The sequence below is a fragment of the Strongylocentrotus purpuratus genome, unplaced genomic scaffold, assembly GCF_000002235.5.
Source record: "Strongylocentrotus purpuratus isolate Spur 01 unplaced genomic scaffold, Spur_5.0 spur5_scaffold_11, whole genome shotgun sequence".
Classification (NCBI taxonomy): Eukaryota; Metazoa; Echinodermata; class Echinoidea; order Camarodonta; family Strongylocentrotidae; genus Strongylocentrotus; species Strongylocentrotus purpuratus.
Window position 1 is genome coordinate 3,787,833 of NW_022145596.1, and position 16,284 is coordinate 3,804,116.

A 16,284-nucleotide genomic window follows, 5' to 3' on the forward strand; every position below is an offset into this window, starting at 1 on the left:
ATTGTACACATATTTAAATCGAACATTGAAGTTAGCCCAATTATTCTATTTAATTCTACAAGTGCTGTAAGTCAAAAGGTAAAACAGAAATAGGCGTAGCTGGCAGTGCATGCATGGGCAAGAGGGGGCAACAAAGGGGCCGTGCCCCCCCCCCCCCGCCACCTTGCCCTTGGCGTACGCAATATAATAATTGTATAATTGTTCGGCGATGTTTTGCCCCACAAGTTTCCAACCATAATACATGTATCACATATTTTATTATACATTATCTGACCTTAGGTCTACAAGAGATTGGATCACATTATCGACTGAAATAACAATTTTTTATGTCAATTTGATCCATACGCCACAATTTATAGGTCATTGACGACTTGGCTATTTAGTGTTAGTTTCAAATTTAAATTGCCATGCATGTAGTAATACTCTCCTTTCTGTTTTGTATATTCGCTTGCCGATTTTTTTTTTTAGGCCGGCTGCTAATTCACAAGGGCTGCCGCTTTGAGAGGATTATGGTTTATTAATCATTATCGTTATCATTATCGTTATCATTCAGACCTATAATCAAACTTGGTAACGTGGGCCCCAACAATACTTACATATAATGACAAAAATATGCAGCACTTTTTAACGGTGAGTTAGTATATAGTTGTCGGCACGGGCCAAATTTGTTCGTAATGTGGTAAAAATGAGAAAAAACAACAACCCTGTTTTGCCCCCCCCCCCCTCCCCGGCCCCTCCCCCTTCTTTATAACAAATAAAATCAGCCAGTGCGAAGTTATTTTTCACACTGCATTGCTAGTTTGAAATGTACTTCTTTTGCTAATGCCCAGACAGCGACTCTTCCAAAATGATCTGGAGTCAGGTCAATATCTTACTAAACCCTCAACATTATATGATTATAGGTCTATTTTTTTTTTTTTTTTATAGGGATCGAGGTGACTAAATATATGACTTTTGATTCATGTATTGGGCAGCGAGGTGCCCGCATACATGATATCTTATCTTATCTAGGGTGTTTAGTTCCCGGTTTATTTCATAAAATACAAATTTAGTGATATAGAGTCTATGTGATAAAAGCAAAGAGCTTCAAACTACTATAATTTCTCAACTCGGATGTTGGAAAAAAATGAATTCACTCAAAAGCACTGGCGTACAGATGGGGGGGGGGGGGCTCGGGGCAGTTGCCCCCCCCCCCCCCCCAAAAAAAAACATTCAAACGTGGTTTACTTCTAATTCGATACCAATGATTTTCAAATTGATGTTGCTGAAATTAGGCTTACATGATTTTCCGAGGTTTCTTTCTCCCCCCCCCCCCCCTCCAAAAAAGGTTTTTGCTAATTGCGCCACTGCTCAACAGAGGACTCCAAATTGTCACGGATTAGTCTTTTACTACTTAGCTACGCCACTGTATATTGTGTTTTCTCTATTATGTTGCATTTATTTTAGATAACATTTTGCATTGTCTTTATGAGGTATATAATTATAGGCTGGTGGTGGTAGTAAGGGGAGGGGGGTAAAGTGCTTTGCACTCATTTTTGAGCAACCTTTGTATTATACTATTAATATTCAAACTCGATTATAGAAGTGAATTTGGGTCAAGGTTAGAAACTATAGAAAGGCTAAGTAAGCTCACAAAGTCCAAAGGTCGATTATTAATGTGATGGTTCATGTATAAATACTTAGCCGAAGGCCTCCACTTGCTTCAGACAAGTTGACTAGGTGCAGTTACTGCGTATCAGAAACCAGAATATCAAATCTTTCTTCGTTTCCGAATAAAAAGTAAGAGTAATTCAGATTCTATAATTCATTTGGTAATTTCATAATGTATATTAATTTGTTCAACGGGCATACGATATTACGCGGTAATAATATACGTAAGAATTTGAGATACTTTGTTTATTGTGCTGTGTGCTATAGTAACTTGGAACGACTGGGACATAATAGTGGTTGCGTTGTATTCGTGCTGAATGTTGAGTAGATTGTTATATTTTGCCAGCACTGTTGATATCATACTAGGTCGAATCATTATATTCGATCCAACTTCGATCTTGTTACTGACTTACATGATTATAATACAAGAAATAGCCGATTCAACTTTGACTATACTAGAAAGAGTAGGTAGTATTGGAAATTCGTTTTATTACAATGCCATAAAACATTGGAATTCACTTCCCAATGGTATAAAGGAAGTAAAAAAAAACTATGCTCATTTTAAGAGGAAATTAAAGGAATACCTAATACTTGAGAGTCAGAAAAGAGAAGTGAATGACATGTTATATGATTGAAGTTTTTGTACGTTATAGAAATTCTACAAAATCTTTATTTTTCTCTTCTTCCTCCTCCTCTTTTTCTTCTGCTCTTTCTTCTTTTTCTTCTTGTACTTATTATCATTTCTATCATCAGTTATCATTATTATCATTATTGTGAGTAATTATTTTGAATTTTATTATCTGTCTGTAAATATTACTATTTTAACTTATTCATTCTGTACATGCAGTGTAGGGGACCCCATCGGAAATAAGCTCTCGAGCTTTCGTGGGTTATCCTGTTCAAGCTGACTTAATTTTGATCTATTATTATTATTGTATATTGTTGTATATTGGAAGCTTGTCGAATAAAAATCAATCAATCAATCGATCAATTGAGCAAGAAGCCATGCAAACATAATCTATTTTTGGAAACGCATACAAATGCGCTATACATAAACAGAATATATAAATATTCGGACTATTCGATTTTTAACCATGAACAATTAAACACAATCGCAAAGCTTATCGAGAGACATTAGAGGGCAATTTTAATACCCTATAATGTATATTCCACAGAAACCACGTTTGGATTTAACGTTATAGGTAATGGTCGATGATATGCAAATTGCCAAAGGTTGATTTTTTCCAAAGTTTCTGCTATCGGACTAATAGGCCCGAATTCATAAAGGAGGTTTACATTTTAACCCATGGTTTAAACCCTCATTTACATAACCCATGCTTATGTTTAAACCATGGGTTAAATTTAAACCTCCTTTGTGAATCAGGCCTATTATGATTATTGCCTCCATTACCATTGAATTCTATCACATGATTTGTCACTGCCTTGGTATCTGACTTGAGTATAACGCTGTGTGTGTGCTTCCACACTCACAATTTTCTGTTCATAGTTAGAACAAACAAGCAAGTGAGCAGTCATGGCTAATCACCACAAGCAGAATGGAGTACATTTGGAAAGAGACAAAGGAGATCCACATGAGAATGTAAAGCTAAAGGTAAGAGAAACGCCAGGAGAAACGTCAGAGAAAAAACAATAACTGATTATTGCGATTTGTTCTTCTGTAAACAAACATTTCCGATATTTTTTAAAAATCTGGCTTTATTTTCTTTAGTTTCTAAAAATAACCTACATTATTGTGTACACCATCTCTAAATTAGTACTGGTGACAGTCGAGCATAATTATTATGTGTGTCTTTTCTTTCATTATATCCATCTCATGATTTTTGTTATCATATACCCCATCTCTCTATATAAATATATTATATATATTTCCCTCCTTTCTTTCGCCCCCCCTCTCTCTCTCTCTCTCTCTCTCGCTCTCTATCTACCTCCCTCGTCTATATTCTTGTATATTAGCTGCTCTTTTCTTTTATTATACGCCTCTCTAATTATTTCTCTATCTTTCATTATATATTGTGTACCTCATGTTATCCTTATCTCTTTTTATGTTTTCTTTCTTTTTCCCGTTTCTTTGATTTCTCTCCCATTTCACTTTCACCATTTTCCCACTTCTCCCTCTCTCCCACTCTCTCTCTCTCTCTCTCTCTCTCTCTCTTTCACACACACACACACACACACACACTCTCTCTCTCTCTCTCTCTCTCCCTCTGTTTCTCTCTCCCCCCCCTCTCTCCCCCCCCTCTCTCTCTCTCTCTCTCTCTCTCCTCTTCCATCTATCTCTATTGCTTTCTCTAATTATATCGCCTCGTTTTTCTAAAACTTGTTGTCTTTTTCTTTCTTTCAAACCTTTAACCTGTTTGTATTAATTTGCTTTTTGTTTTCTTTCTTTGTACAAGCCATGAGGATCTGTACATTTTAAAGCTAATTAATAGAAGGCTCATTACACATCTTTTTCACCTCATCTTTCTTGATATATTCCTCTTACTTACCCTTCCTTTCTTTTCCTTTCATTCTTCTCTCACCTGTTGTTGATTCTTGCTCCTTGCTCCTATTCCTCATTCATCACTTCTTTCTTTCCATACTTATTGAATTTTGATATAGAGATGTAATATGATATATATATATATATATATATATATATATATATATATATATATATATTATGTCATAGACCTAAGACTATTGTACTTTTAACTTGTAAATACATGTACTTTTCAATTGTATTCCACTGGCAATTCAGTTGTAAGACTGCGACGATGGAATTTGTTCAATAAAACCTTTCTATTCTATTCTATTTATCTCTCTCTGAGTGTCTCTCCCTCTCTCTCTCTCTCTCCCTCTTTCTCCCTTTCTCTCTCTCTCTCTCTCTCTCTTCCACTCCCTCTCTTTCTATCTCTGTCTTTCTTCTTACTCTTTAATTTCTATTTAGTCACCGCATCTCGGTAAGCAAGGAGCCAACCTGACGACTGCCATCCTGTCAGTCATAGCTGTAATGTTTGCAATATTCTGTGCTGCATTCCGAAGCTCTTTGCTTCACCATGGTCAATCATTCTGGATTTCATCAGGGGACTTCATAGCCAGACAATGGGGACACTTCTATGACTATTTTGAGGGAAATTTTGCCAAAATGGGGATAGGTAAGTATGGACAACCCTTCTATGTCGGTATATGGGAATCTCATCAAAACACAATTTTTCTAAAATGCTTTAACCATGACGATGCACCATAATATTCTTCTTCTCAACGTTCATCTTGATTAATATTATTGCAATTTATTGTTACTGCGATAATATTTCATTATCGTGTTATCAGTTTAGCACTTTGTTCTTTGAAGTATTTGCTTTCCATTTTAAGATTTGGGTTATCTCCATGTCTACGAAAGATTTGGCAAACTTCCTGCTTATTAATAGCTTTATCTAAAAATTGTAGCTCTCCGCGCAAGTGCAAATGGGTACCTGGCAACTGCTGGGGTAACTGTAACTGGGGTAGCTGATGAGGCTTCCCTGAATATACAGCATTATTATTATCATCATCAATCTATTTATTATCATTATTATTAATCTTTTTATCATTATTATTATTATTATTATTAATATCATTATTATTATTGTTGTTCTTGTTCTTGCTGTTGTGGTTAACATGTTATAGATTTAAAGGTTGATATTAAATATCAGTCAACCATGATGTTAAAATATTCTGGATAGTTAAACTAATACAAAATAGTTAGTCAAATGATTTATTCAAAAAGTAGTTCAAAAACTGTTTCCCAAAATGGACGCTGTCTCCCTGCAGGGTACATTCAGAAAGAATTACCTGTAGGTGGCTTTCTTTAGATTATCTGCCGCAAGACTTACAATAATTATTGTAAGCCTCTTGATGGCTTTACCGCCATACTATGTCAGGTATTCAATCCAGTTAAAGCTTGGAAAACGATGATAAGTAATGATTGCCAGACCTCTGATCAAATTCACATTTCTTATTTTCTGTGCTTCTTGTGACTCCCAAGCTCTTCACTGTCTGTCTGTTCTGGAGCATTGGTTGCTAGGAGGACTGTTCTTAATCATAGACCTGACTGGTAGACCCAAGTTCATCACCAAATACAAAGTGCAGTTGGATCAAACCGAGGTATTAAGGGATATCATTAAAAATGATAAGATGAGTAATATGTACTTGTGTATTCTAATTTGACTAGAATTTATTTACGATTTACGAATCTTGATTTTCAAGGAGTTAAAATACATACATAATTATTATGTAAATACATTATTATTTTCATCTATGTTCAGAAAGGCCAGAACTTCTGGAAGAAGTTTTGAAGTCATGAAATTCAGTTATATTAACCAATTAGATGGTTTGTGAAGTTTCCGAAATAAAGATTTTACATTTTTTGCATCATTATACATTATATAAATCCTTTATCATTAGATGGCAAGTAAGTTGGTGACTTGATGAATGGTAGCTGACAGATATATAAGCAAACTTTTTTGTTTTGTCATCATGATTGAAGACAGTGGGATCACATGATCTCAACACTGTAATGACTTTACCGATCAACAATGTCATTATTTTCTATATATTGTATCTAAAATCCTATCGGTGTTCGATTACAATCGACACACTTGATATGATTACAATGAACTTATTTATATGTTCGTTCATAGAACAAATACATTTACTGACAGACGTTGGGATGTAACGTATGCATACATTACTTCAAAGATAATACCAGAGTGTTATCTTTCATTGTATATATTTATATAGCAATAGTTTGTTGAACCGAAGTTGAAGCCAAATTAGGATCAAACTTGGTTAGATATTATTTAAGTAATGCAAAACTGGCAAAATATAACAGTAACAAAGAGAACCTAAAAGAAAGAGACATGTACAAACAATACACCGATATTCTTCTTATACAACATTATTACTTCAATTTGTAGTTGAGTTTCTCAAGTTTAGGCAGTTATAATTATGGTAAAGGGAATTTATCTCTGACAACATATGGTATACAATTCCGTATACTGTACCATAATATGCGCATTAAGTCATGTTAAAGGATTCATATAATACTGAGGTAACATTAATTTTGATTCAACCTTTTCTTAGATTCCGGCAGACAAGTTGCGACGAACTTTGTGGACTGTTTTCCTGAACCAAACCATCTACAATGTGCCCATCCTGATCGGGCTCTACTATGCTGCAGTACGTCGAGGATGCGGATCCACTGTCGAGGAGCTACCAACCTTCCAGACCGCCCTCTATCATCTGGCTGTCTTTGTTGTAGTGGAAGAAATCGGGTTTTACTACAGTCACAGGTGGGTACAAGAGGTTTTTTTTTCTTCAAGCTTTTGCTTTTAATTACTTTGAAGTGTTTAAAAACAGGGAGTGCATTTCGTAATTTCTAAGAAAAAAAATCGAAATAGGATTCAAGGGAGTCCTCACAAATTGCAATTTGCTGATAAACTTTTTTTTTTACCATTATACCACAGGAAATATTGCCTAACCCTGATTAATTTTCTCTATCTGTTCTCTCACTTCCGTATCCAGTCTTCCTTTCGGCTCCATGATTTATTTTGTATTATGTTCTTATAATCATTCCATTCCTTTTTATCTTTGTAGGTTTGATTTTAACTCATGTTTAAACATCTGTCTTTATCTTTCAACATTTCCCTATATTATGATGCAACACCTTACTATCTATTTCGCATCACTGTCTATTAAAAAGATAAAATTCATTTCCGCTATAATTTAACAAATAATCAAACCCAAGATCTTCAGTGCAATCGTGAGCAGCTGTATAGTTGGAGAGTTTTTACTAAATTTCCTTCTGAAGGTTGCTCCACCACCCCTTCCTCTACAAGAACGTCCACAAGATGCACCACGAATGGACCGCACCCATCGGTCTAGTCACCATGTACGCCCACCCGGTGGAGAACCTCCTCGCCAGCTCCCTCCCAGCCATCACCGGTCCTCTCCTCGTAGGCTCTCATCTTCTCACCTTCCACATCTGGCTCCTGCTGGCTCAATATGTCTCCATGATTCACCACTCCGGATACCACCTTCCCCTTCTCCCGTCTCCAGAAGCTCACGACTACCACCATCTCAAGTGAGTGCCATTCCTCATCCACACCCCTCCTCTCATCTTCTCTCTGTAAATCCGCAGATTGCTCCATCATCCATGGCTGTACAAGAGAATCCACAAAATACACCACGAGTGGACGGCGCCTATCGGCCTGGTGTCCTTATACAGTCATCCATTCGAGAGCTTCCTCTCCAACACATTCCCCGCGGTTTTGGGTGTGGTCATTGCTGGCTCTCACATGCTTGTAGCATCATTATGGTTCCAGCTTGCTCTCACCGTAACAACCATCACTCACTCTGGCTACCATCTTCCACTGCTTCCATCACCAGAATTCCATGACTATCACCATCTAAAGTAAGTACACGTATTCATTCATTCACTGTTTGTTTGTATGTTTTTATTTCCATAACATGTCAAATACAAGTCCGTGATTCATTGTGTTTGCTATCACATGCGTGTAGAATTTATTTGATATGTTAGTACATGATGTGGCTCTATTCTGTATATTGGAAATATTAGTAATAAAATACAAAAGGCTGCTTGACATTTTTTTCATCCATGTTATCATTATTCATTCGGCAGCATACATCAAAATGAAACAAACTATTCATAAGCAAAAAGAACTGACAAAAAATGAACCTAGAATACTCACCATTTCCTACACATTACATTTTTGCGTCCACAGCTTACTTTCTAGCTAATCTTAGATCGCTTTGCTCGTTTATATATTACATCCACTTAGTAAGACAATGCCTCCGACAAAGTCATCTATACACAGAGTTTAGCCAACTTGGTTTCACTCGGTCACAATATGCCTTATATTATTTTGCTTCGTGCTTGCTCAATAAAGCAGTAGTCGCTATATATTGTGGCCAATTCAAACCAGGATGGCCAAACTCGTCTAATCAATGGCACTGCCGTGTGCCGTTTCCCCGACTCCGTCGTGACTGTAAGGGGGTAAAGTTTTAAACAATAGTCATTTAAGGGGTGGTCGTGGAAGCTACATTTCAAATTTGATAATAATTGGTCTGCAATTCCTTCTTCTTCTTCGTTCAGATTCAATAACAACTATGGTGTACTTGGCATCCTGGACTGGCTTCACGGGACGGATGTCAACTTCAGGAAATCCAAACAGTTCCAGAGACACAAGGCCCTTCTTGGAGTCAAACCACTCAACGAAGTCATTCCTGACAACACAAAATAAAGCACTTTTAAGTCAATCTGTGATCACGGAAAAATGAAAAGATTTTGCGTAATGTATTTCTTTTCAAACTATGCAAATAATGGTTAGTAATTACAACACCGTGAATAAAGCCTGATCTGTCAGATGTGGACAATTTGTGTTTTAGTTTATCTAAGGCTCTCAACTATTCCTATGATTGTGTTCTTGTTGTTATTCTTGATGTTGATACCATTTAACTTACTCGATAATAAACCGTACCAAGTCTTCACAGACAAACACATGCAGAGTGTTCTTTTTGTACAACCAAAATTACGAGATACATGGCTATTCAATGTTTTCACTCAAATTTATCATGCATTCCAATAATAATAATATATATCGCAGGGTAAAAATACCACAAAAAATGGTGATAACTCAATGTACCATATCTTGCACTGAAATAATATATAGTAATGCTCAAAATATTACAAAGTACATGTAATCATTTGTGAGCTTCTTAATACTCGAAGAGGATGAATCATAATGTTCTAGATATTAAGTAGACGTACATGTATATCTTAAAACCCCAAATTTCAGATTTATGCGAGATTGTTAATTCCAACAGAATGTATGCAAGTAAATACTGTTTTATAATACATTGCTTTTCACCCTAAGACTAAGTTTCCTTTTGACTTCAAAATAATAAATAACTACAAATTTTCTGTAACTCCTATATTGCGTTGGAGAGGAAATGAAGCTCTAGACTGTTGATAGAATAAAGCTGAAATAATTGACTACATGAGAGAGTTATTATGCAATCGTGTACTAGTTTATTGCATTTGCCACTCTCCATCCAGGTGCAGTAATTGTGTACCTGGTAGGAAGAAATTCCTTGAATATTTTAGCGCCTTGTTTTGGCAGCTCAGCAACAGCCGGCCCAATAATCATGATAGTTTGTATTAAGTGCAGTAGAGTATATTCATATAGTATTAACTGCGCTATATAAATGGACCTATTATTTGTACTATCGTTATTGAATCGTATTATCTCAAATGGTATTTCATTTTTCTCCTTGTGAAGGAGTACATTAAATCTTTTAGCACTTAAAGCATTCCATTCCATTAAAAATTGATACACTGCAAATTTTTTTAGTAATTTTGTATTCACTCCGAGGGTTTGTTTATTTCATATTGAAATATATTCTTTTATCGTACTTTGCAATTTAACCTTTACGCTTACTCATGCAGTGCTCATTTTGTATGAAACATTGGTACCCATAAAGTTGGAATATTTTTTTGTTAACCTCTTTTCATTAAATGATTGTGACAATATGATTTATTCTTGATAGATAAAGTTTAAATCTTCTCAGAATTGTATTGATCAATCTTAAGAATCAAAAGATTGATAAATAAAACTCTGAGGAAATGTAAAAACTCTTCTGTCAAGTAGGCTACAAATCATATTGTCACAATCATTTCATGAAAAGAGGTAAACAAACTTTAAATCAACTTTATGGGTAACAGTGTAGACCGCTTATGATTGGCTTTATAGTTTATTGTTTAGAAGTAGGCCTACTTTTTTAAATATCTTTACACAACCAATCAGTATTATGTAGATATGAACCTTCTCAAGCTGTCACAGTTTTCTGTTTTGTTTTATTTTTGTTTTTGTGGTCGTAACATTTTATCTACATCTTTTGAGGCACCTCTCGTGGATAGATGATCGCCTGGTAATTGGAAGGTATCGAGTTCGATACTCAGCTTGTTGTTGTTGTTGTTGTTTTTTACCTAAAAAATAGGCCGATGTTCAAACCCATTTTATTTCACTTAAAGTATACATTTTAATGATATTGTTTTAATTGACCGATAAAATGAACTTATAATGAACTTATGCACCAAATTGACTTTTAACACGAAAGGCAGCAATAATGTTTTATCCATCAAATATAATTACATTCAAGACTTTATCAGTCTGAATGCTCATACTCTTTTCTCCTCTTTTCCCTTTCTACTGACTGACGTATATTTTAATTTTGTATATGATTTCATTCTGTAAATTTGAAAATATTATCATTGAATCCAAAAATATAAGGATGTCAAAAGAATCTTAAATCAAAATATAAACCGTTAGATAGAAAAGCTCAGAAATATAATGGTCTTCGATCTCCATGCAACTAACCAGCGCTCAAAATAAACGGGGGTGATGGGCGATTCGCCCCCGTGAGCTCCATAATCGCCCCCATCAGGTTGTCCACGGGGGCGATTGCAAAATTAAAAATCGCCCCCGTGGAATTATAAAATAAAGATTTTCAGCGAATTGAATAATATTGAAAAGGATGCAATTCATAGTTGTACTCGATAATTCTCACTTAACATATTCTCTCTCTCTCTCTCTCTCTCTCTCTCTCTCTCTCTCTCTCTCCTGTCTTCCATAAAGAAAATATGAAAATAATATTTTGCCTTGATTAAGAAAAATTGAAAATGTTATCAGTATTAAACAGGGAGAAGGAAAGAGGAGGAAATTAATCAAAACAAACATTGAAGAATCCAATTCAGTGTTCTTTCGTGATGCATAAGAATGAAAGTACATTAAAAGGTGAAATAATAAATTGAAGTGCGATGATAAATCAATTCTTTGACGTTGATTGATTGAATAAAAAATAATGAAACAATATGGTCTGAAGGTCATATATCTTCGAATATTAGAAAGTTTCATCCACCATCGTGTTGTTGAAAACTATTTGCAATTTAATTTTAATGCGGTGACTTGTCGGTTACGAGCAGAAGGTCATATCAGGCTTCTATATTTTATGATACTATCAACAGATATCTGGATAGAGACACTTCGTCACATCAAGCTACGAGAAAGTATATCATCATCTCACAGAATTCTACTCGAACACCGCATCGAAATTCTTGTCACCCTTTTTTTCCTTCTTCTTCTTTTTTGGTCCCTTTTAGCTCTCCTTTTTTCCTTTTCCTTCCTTCTCTCTCTCTTTTTTTTTAAGCGGGGGCGGGGGAGGCAAAGGCCTTTTGCCTCACTCCCATCCGCAACTTGTTGGCGGGAAAATTGCAAGTGATATCCCCCTTCTTTTCTTTACTTCTTCCTCGATTTTCCTTCCATTTATCTCCTCTTTTCCTTTTTTCTTTTCATTTCCTTCCTTCCTTCTCTCTTATTTTGTTTTATTGGGGGGAGGCAACAGCCTGGGAGGCAAGGCCCTTTCGCCCCCTCCCCCGATCTCCTTCTTCCCACTCTTCTTTTCTTCTTCCTCTTCTTTCTTTCCCTTTCTCTCCTCTTTCCCTTTCCCTCTTTTCCTTCTCTCTCTCTCTCTCTCTTTCTCTCTCTCTCTCTCTCTCTCTTTTGCGGAAGGGGGGGGGGGGGGGGGGGGGCAAGGCCCGCTTACCCCCGCTGGTTCCGCGCCTGCATCTACCTTATATCTACTAACGTTAGACCCTAATAATGGATCTAGAAGATTGATTGACTTGGTCTCAGTGACGGGTAAACTTTTTTTTCTCAATTACTTGGTCTAACAATGAAAACCGTCTAGTTTTACTTTAGATTTTTAAACAGTAACAGTTACGACCTAAATTAGGCCTAAGGCCAAGGGCTATACTCTACATTTTAATAACAAATTAACGTTAACGTTAGACTTAACTTAAACTGTTGTTTCTCTGTGATACGAGTGGGAAAAGGAACACTTCTTTTTTCAAAAAAAAAGAAAGAAGAAAATTCCCCTTTTTGTCCCCCTTCTTTTTTCCCGGGGGGGGGGGGGGGCGGGCGGGCCGCCCCCCTCGATCCGCCACTGATCACGGGGATAACAGTATACAGCTATGTAACAAGTAAATTTCTAAGAGGGAGAATGCCGACCTAAATAAATGATTATGATAAAATACCAAGGAATTTAGGAGTTTCATGGGTACCAATCCAATGGAAATTTGTATTAAAATAAGAGCCCCCGTCAGCACTAAAAGAGCCCCCGTGAGAAGGTTCACGGGGGCTATTTTTTTTTGGAAGAGCCCCCGTGGACACAAATTTAATTTGAGCCCTGCAACTAACGCCAGCGCTGTATGCATCCCTATTCAGTTTCTGATTGGTTGAAAGTTATTGCTTAGGAAGGTCCTGATATTTGATTGGACGAGAGGAAAACATACTGACCCACTGACCAATATTACGCTACTGAATCACGTGATGCATTTACGTTCTTACGTACACTGTAAAAAAATAATAGTCGAAATAACTCAATAAAATTGAGGAAAAGAATTGCCTTATTTTTATTAAGTAAATATTACCTACGGAATCTTAAGTAGAATTTACTTATTTTGCTGAATAAATTTTTACTCAGTTAAATCGAGTTACATTAACGTAAATAATTTAGGTATTGTAATCATTTTAGATAATTAAAAAAAAGCTATGATAGGATTACATATTGCACGATTTGGTACCCATCTAATCTAACAAGTAACATCCACTAATCATTAACTACTTCTATTTAAGATTTAACCGTATACCATCACAAACTATTACATACGCTTCAATTCGACACATATTGAAAGGCTCCAAATTTTATATATACTTGATCGTAGCATCTTAAAAGGAAAATTGGTTGACAATTTCCTGAAATATCAAGTTTTGATTTGTTTTGAACTGGGTACTACATACGTAGGTCTATACAAAACATCCCTGAATACAATTACAGCCTATGTAGATTGGTATACCAAGGACTGTTATAATCATGTCAACAATTCATACACATGATGACAAAGGTCGGTTAAAAGTTTGTTATTATGTAACAGAACTCGTCCGTGACGAGTTGGGCCATAGCACAAGGGGTTCAGTTTTATAAGTGCCGATCGCTCAGTCTCGTCGCTTCAGAGTCGTAAGTAAATTATTTGTTTATGTTATGAAGTGAATTTCAGTTATAATAATAACCATGTTAAATGTACGTGAACAGTGCTATATATGCTGAAGACAGAGAAGACACAAGCGTCGGTTAATTTATGGCGGATTCTGCTATACAAAATATGACACTGTACTAGCGATAACAACTCTACGGGCCAGTGAAACAACCACTGTAAACAGATATATATCTTTCCTTATTACTGTATACTTGTACGACTGAGTGTATTTGTATTGTGAATGTGTTGTGTTTCTGATGTACGTGTGATCCCATTCAATTTTCAATTTCTTTTTGTGTTCAGGTCAAATACCAGTTGTGGTGGTGTTTGAAGGACGAAAATCAATATTGTTTGCAATGTATAATTGTATATAGACAAGAACAGTTGAAAAGCTGCAGATTTTTTTAATGAATTCCTTACGGCCTTACCACATATCCTACATACTAATTTATTCCAAGAAACATAAGGCAGAGCTTGGAGATGTAGACTTCATAGACTTTAGCTGGTATAGTTGATTAATCATATACATGTATTGTGTTTTGAAAAACCAACAATCTCTATAAGGTACGATGATACGCCGTTGATGGTCTTAACCGTATATACTGGAAGAGGAGTAAACATTTACTATATGAAAATCGTCTCTCTCAATTTAGAGTCATACAAATTCGAAGAAATCATCCATGATATATCACCATGGTTCGTCGCCAAAAGGAGAATAATGGATGCCATGTTGAAAAGGACAAGACAGTCCCCGACGAAAATTTTAAGTCGAAGGTAAGTTGTAAAATGGGGATATCTGTTGTTGATGAGGAATTTTATGTGTTCTATTGATTTATGTAGAGAAACTCTCACTCGATCGTACCTCCACTGTAACGGTTTTGGGATGAGGTTTATCCAATTTATATAAAGAGTGTTTCCGTAAAAAGGAAACCTATGTTAGTTGGTAAATTACTCGAGAATCTTCTTATGACACCAAAACCATTATCAAGAAGTCACCCATGCCCGATTTCAGGCAGTCTGAAGTAATGTTTTTTTAAGACATAGGCATTTTCAAAAGCCTTCTTGATCTTCTTTTGAGCTGTGCGAACTTTATCATGGCGTACTAACCGAACATTTCTATGGGATATACAATAATATAGGTACCGGTACTGAAATTGCCCTGAGTAATTTTGTCCTAAGTGGTTGCTGTCGCGTTATATAATTATTCACCTCTGTCGGCTAATAAACAAAACCCAAGGTCAATTTTTGTTCTGTATGTTTATATGACTCTATCAGCGTGTCCACACACAAAACAATTTATCGCGAAACTCTATAACGATACGTCGTATAAAGAATCATCGTATAAATTCCAGGATGTCCACACACAAGAAACGTCGTCACTAAAGAATCATCGTATAAAATGCCCCCTGTCCACACACAACATTTTCCGTGATTCTTTATAGAGTTTCGCGATAGTGATAAGAGGTCTGGTCTCATTTCGCTCGAGGTCACGTTAAGCCCCGCCCAGTTAGTTACACTAGTTACACTCCCCCAGGGGGTCCCCCTGTCCACACACAACATTTCCGTGATTAGGCGTGATTCTTTATTGAGTTTCAGTTCGAAACGATGCCCAAACCTGCGTTTCGTTAGACTAGTATATCACTATAACCCACCTCTCTCTCTCTTCTAATCATCGATTTCCCACTCTCCCTTTCTAACTCTATCTTTAGAAGCACGAAGCGAGCATGATGACTGCAGTTCTATCTCTTCTCGCTGTTACATTAGCTGTAGTCTGTGCTGTCTTTCGAACCTCTCTTCTTCACCACGGCCAATCATTCTGGATTTCATCAGGGAACTTCATAGCCAGACAATGGGGAAACTTCTATGACTATTTCGAAGGAAATCAGGTCAAAATGGGTTTAGGTATGTCGTATATGTAAATTCTAATTTTTAAGTACAAAGCACTTGTGTCACCTAGATCATGTTTTTGTTTAAATATCGAAGTAAATCATCCAACACAACACAATATAATCATCAGAGACTCACATAAGTTAAATGATCTGACTTTGATCTCCCGAGATGCAGGCGTTCTAACTCATTCTGCATATAATCTGTTGAACCCTTACACAACATTAAATTTGTCAAAATGTTTATCTACATGGTATTTTATTGTATACATTTATTATAATTTGAGGTATAACATTGTCTGATGTCTTATGCACACTATCTTCAGTGTAGTTACTGTAGCTATTTTGCCCTCAAACGCATATCATTAAGATAATCAAGTGCCCTTAAAAAGCAATCTTATCAGTGTAAGCACTTTGTTCTTCAAAGTATTTGCATAGGAGATTTTCTGGCAAGTAAATAATACACAAGAACAAAACTGATTTGAGGAGTGATTTTGACTTCATAAGTTGAATTTGGCTTGTTCCGGTAATCGTAAGAGAGTATAATGAGCTTAAAGGTAATACAAAGTTTCGGTATGGGGTCTTAAATTTGGT

At 36.1% G+C, this 16,284-nt stretch overlaps 1 protein-coding gene and 1 long non-coding RNA gene across 2 annotated transcripts; both read left to right on the forward strand.

Annotated features, from left to right (window-relative positions):
- Positions 1–1,669: 1,669 nt before the first annotated feature.
- LOC115922347 (fatty acid hydroxylase domain-containing protein 2-like) lies at positions 1,670–8,951 on the forward strand. Its single transcript, XM_030981240.1, has 8 exons — positions 1,670–1,779; positions 3,158–3,262; positions 4,598–4,805; positions 5,675–5,793; positions 6,772–6,980; positions 7,499–7,771; positions 7,829–8,101; positions 8,804–8,951. The coding sequence occupies exons 2-8, from the start codon at positions 3,185–3,187 to the stop codon at positions 8,949–8,951; spliced, it is 1,308 nt and encodes a 435-aa protein (XP_030837100.1). The 5' UTR covers positions 1,670–1,779; positions 3,158–3,184.
- Positions 8,952–13,766: 4,815 nt separating this feature from the next.
- On the forward strand, positions 13,767–15,755 carry LOC115922160. Its single transcript, XR_004063345.1, has 3 exons — positions 13,767–13,785; positions 14,458–14,578; positions 15,514–15,755. It is a non-coding gene; the product is annotated as an uncharacterized LOC115922160 (long non-coding RNA).
- The last annotated feature ends 529 nt before the right edge of the window (positions 15,756–16,284 follow it).

Bases quoted from the DNA above. Each gene is read 5' to 3' on its own strand.
- LOC115922347 (XM_030981240.1), top strand. From the start codon at position 3,185: ATGGCTAATCACCACAAGCAGAATGGAGTACATTTGGAAAGAGACAAA. The intron at 4,806-5,674 runs GTAAGTATGGAC...GTGACTCCCAAG, and splicing joins TTTTGCCAAAATGGGGATAG to CTCTTCACTGTCTGTCTGTT. The intron at 5,794-6,771 runs GTATTAAGGGAT...ACCTTTTCTTAG, and splicing joins TGCAGTTGGATCAAACCGAG to ATTCCGGCAGACAAGTTGCG.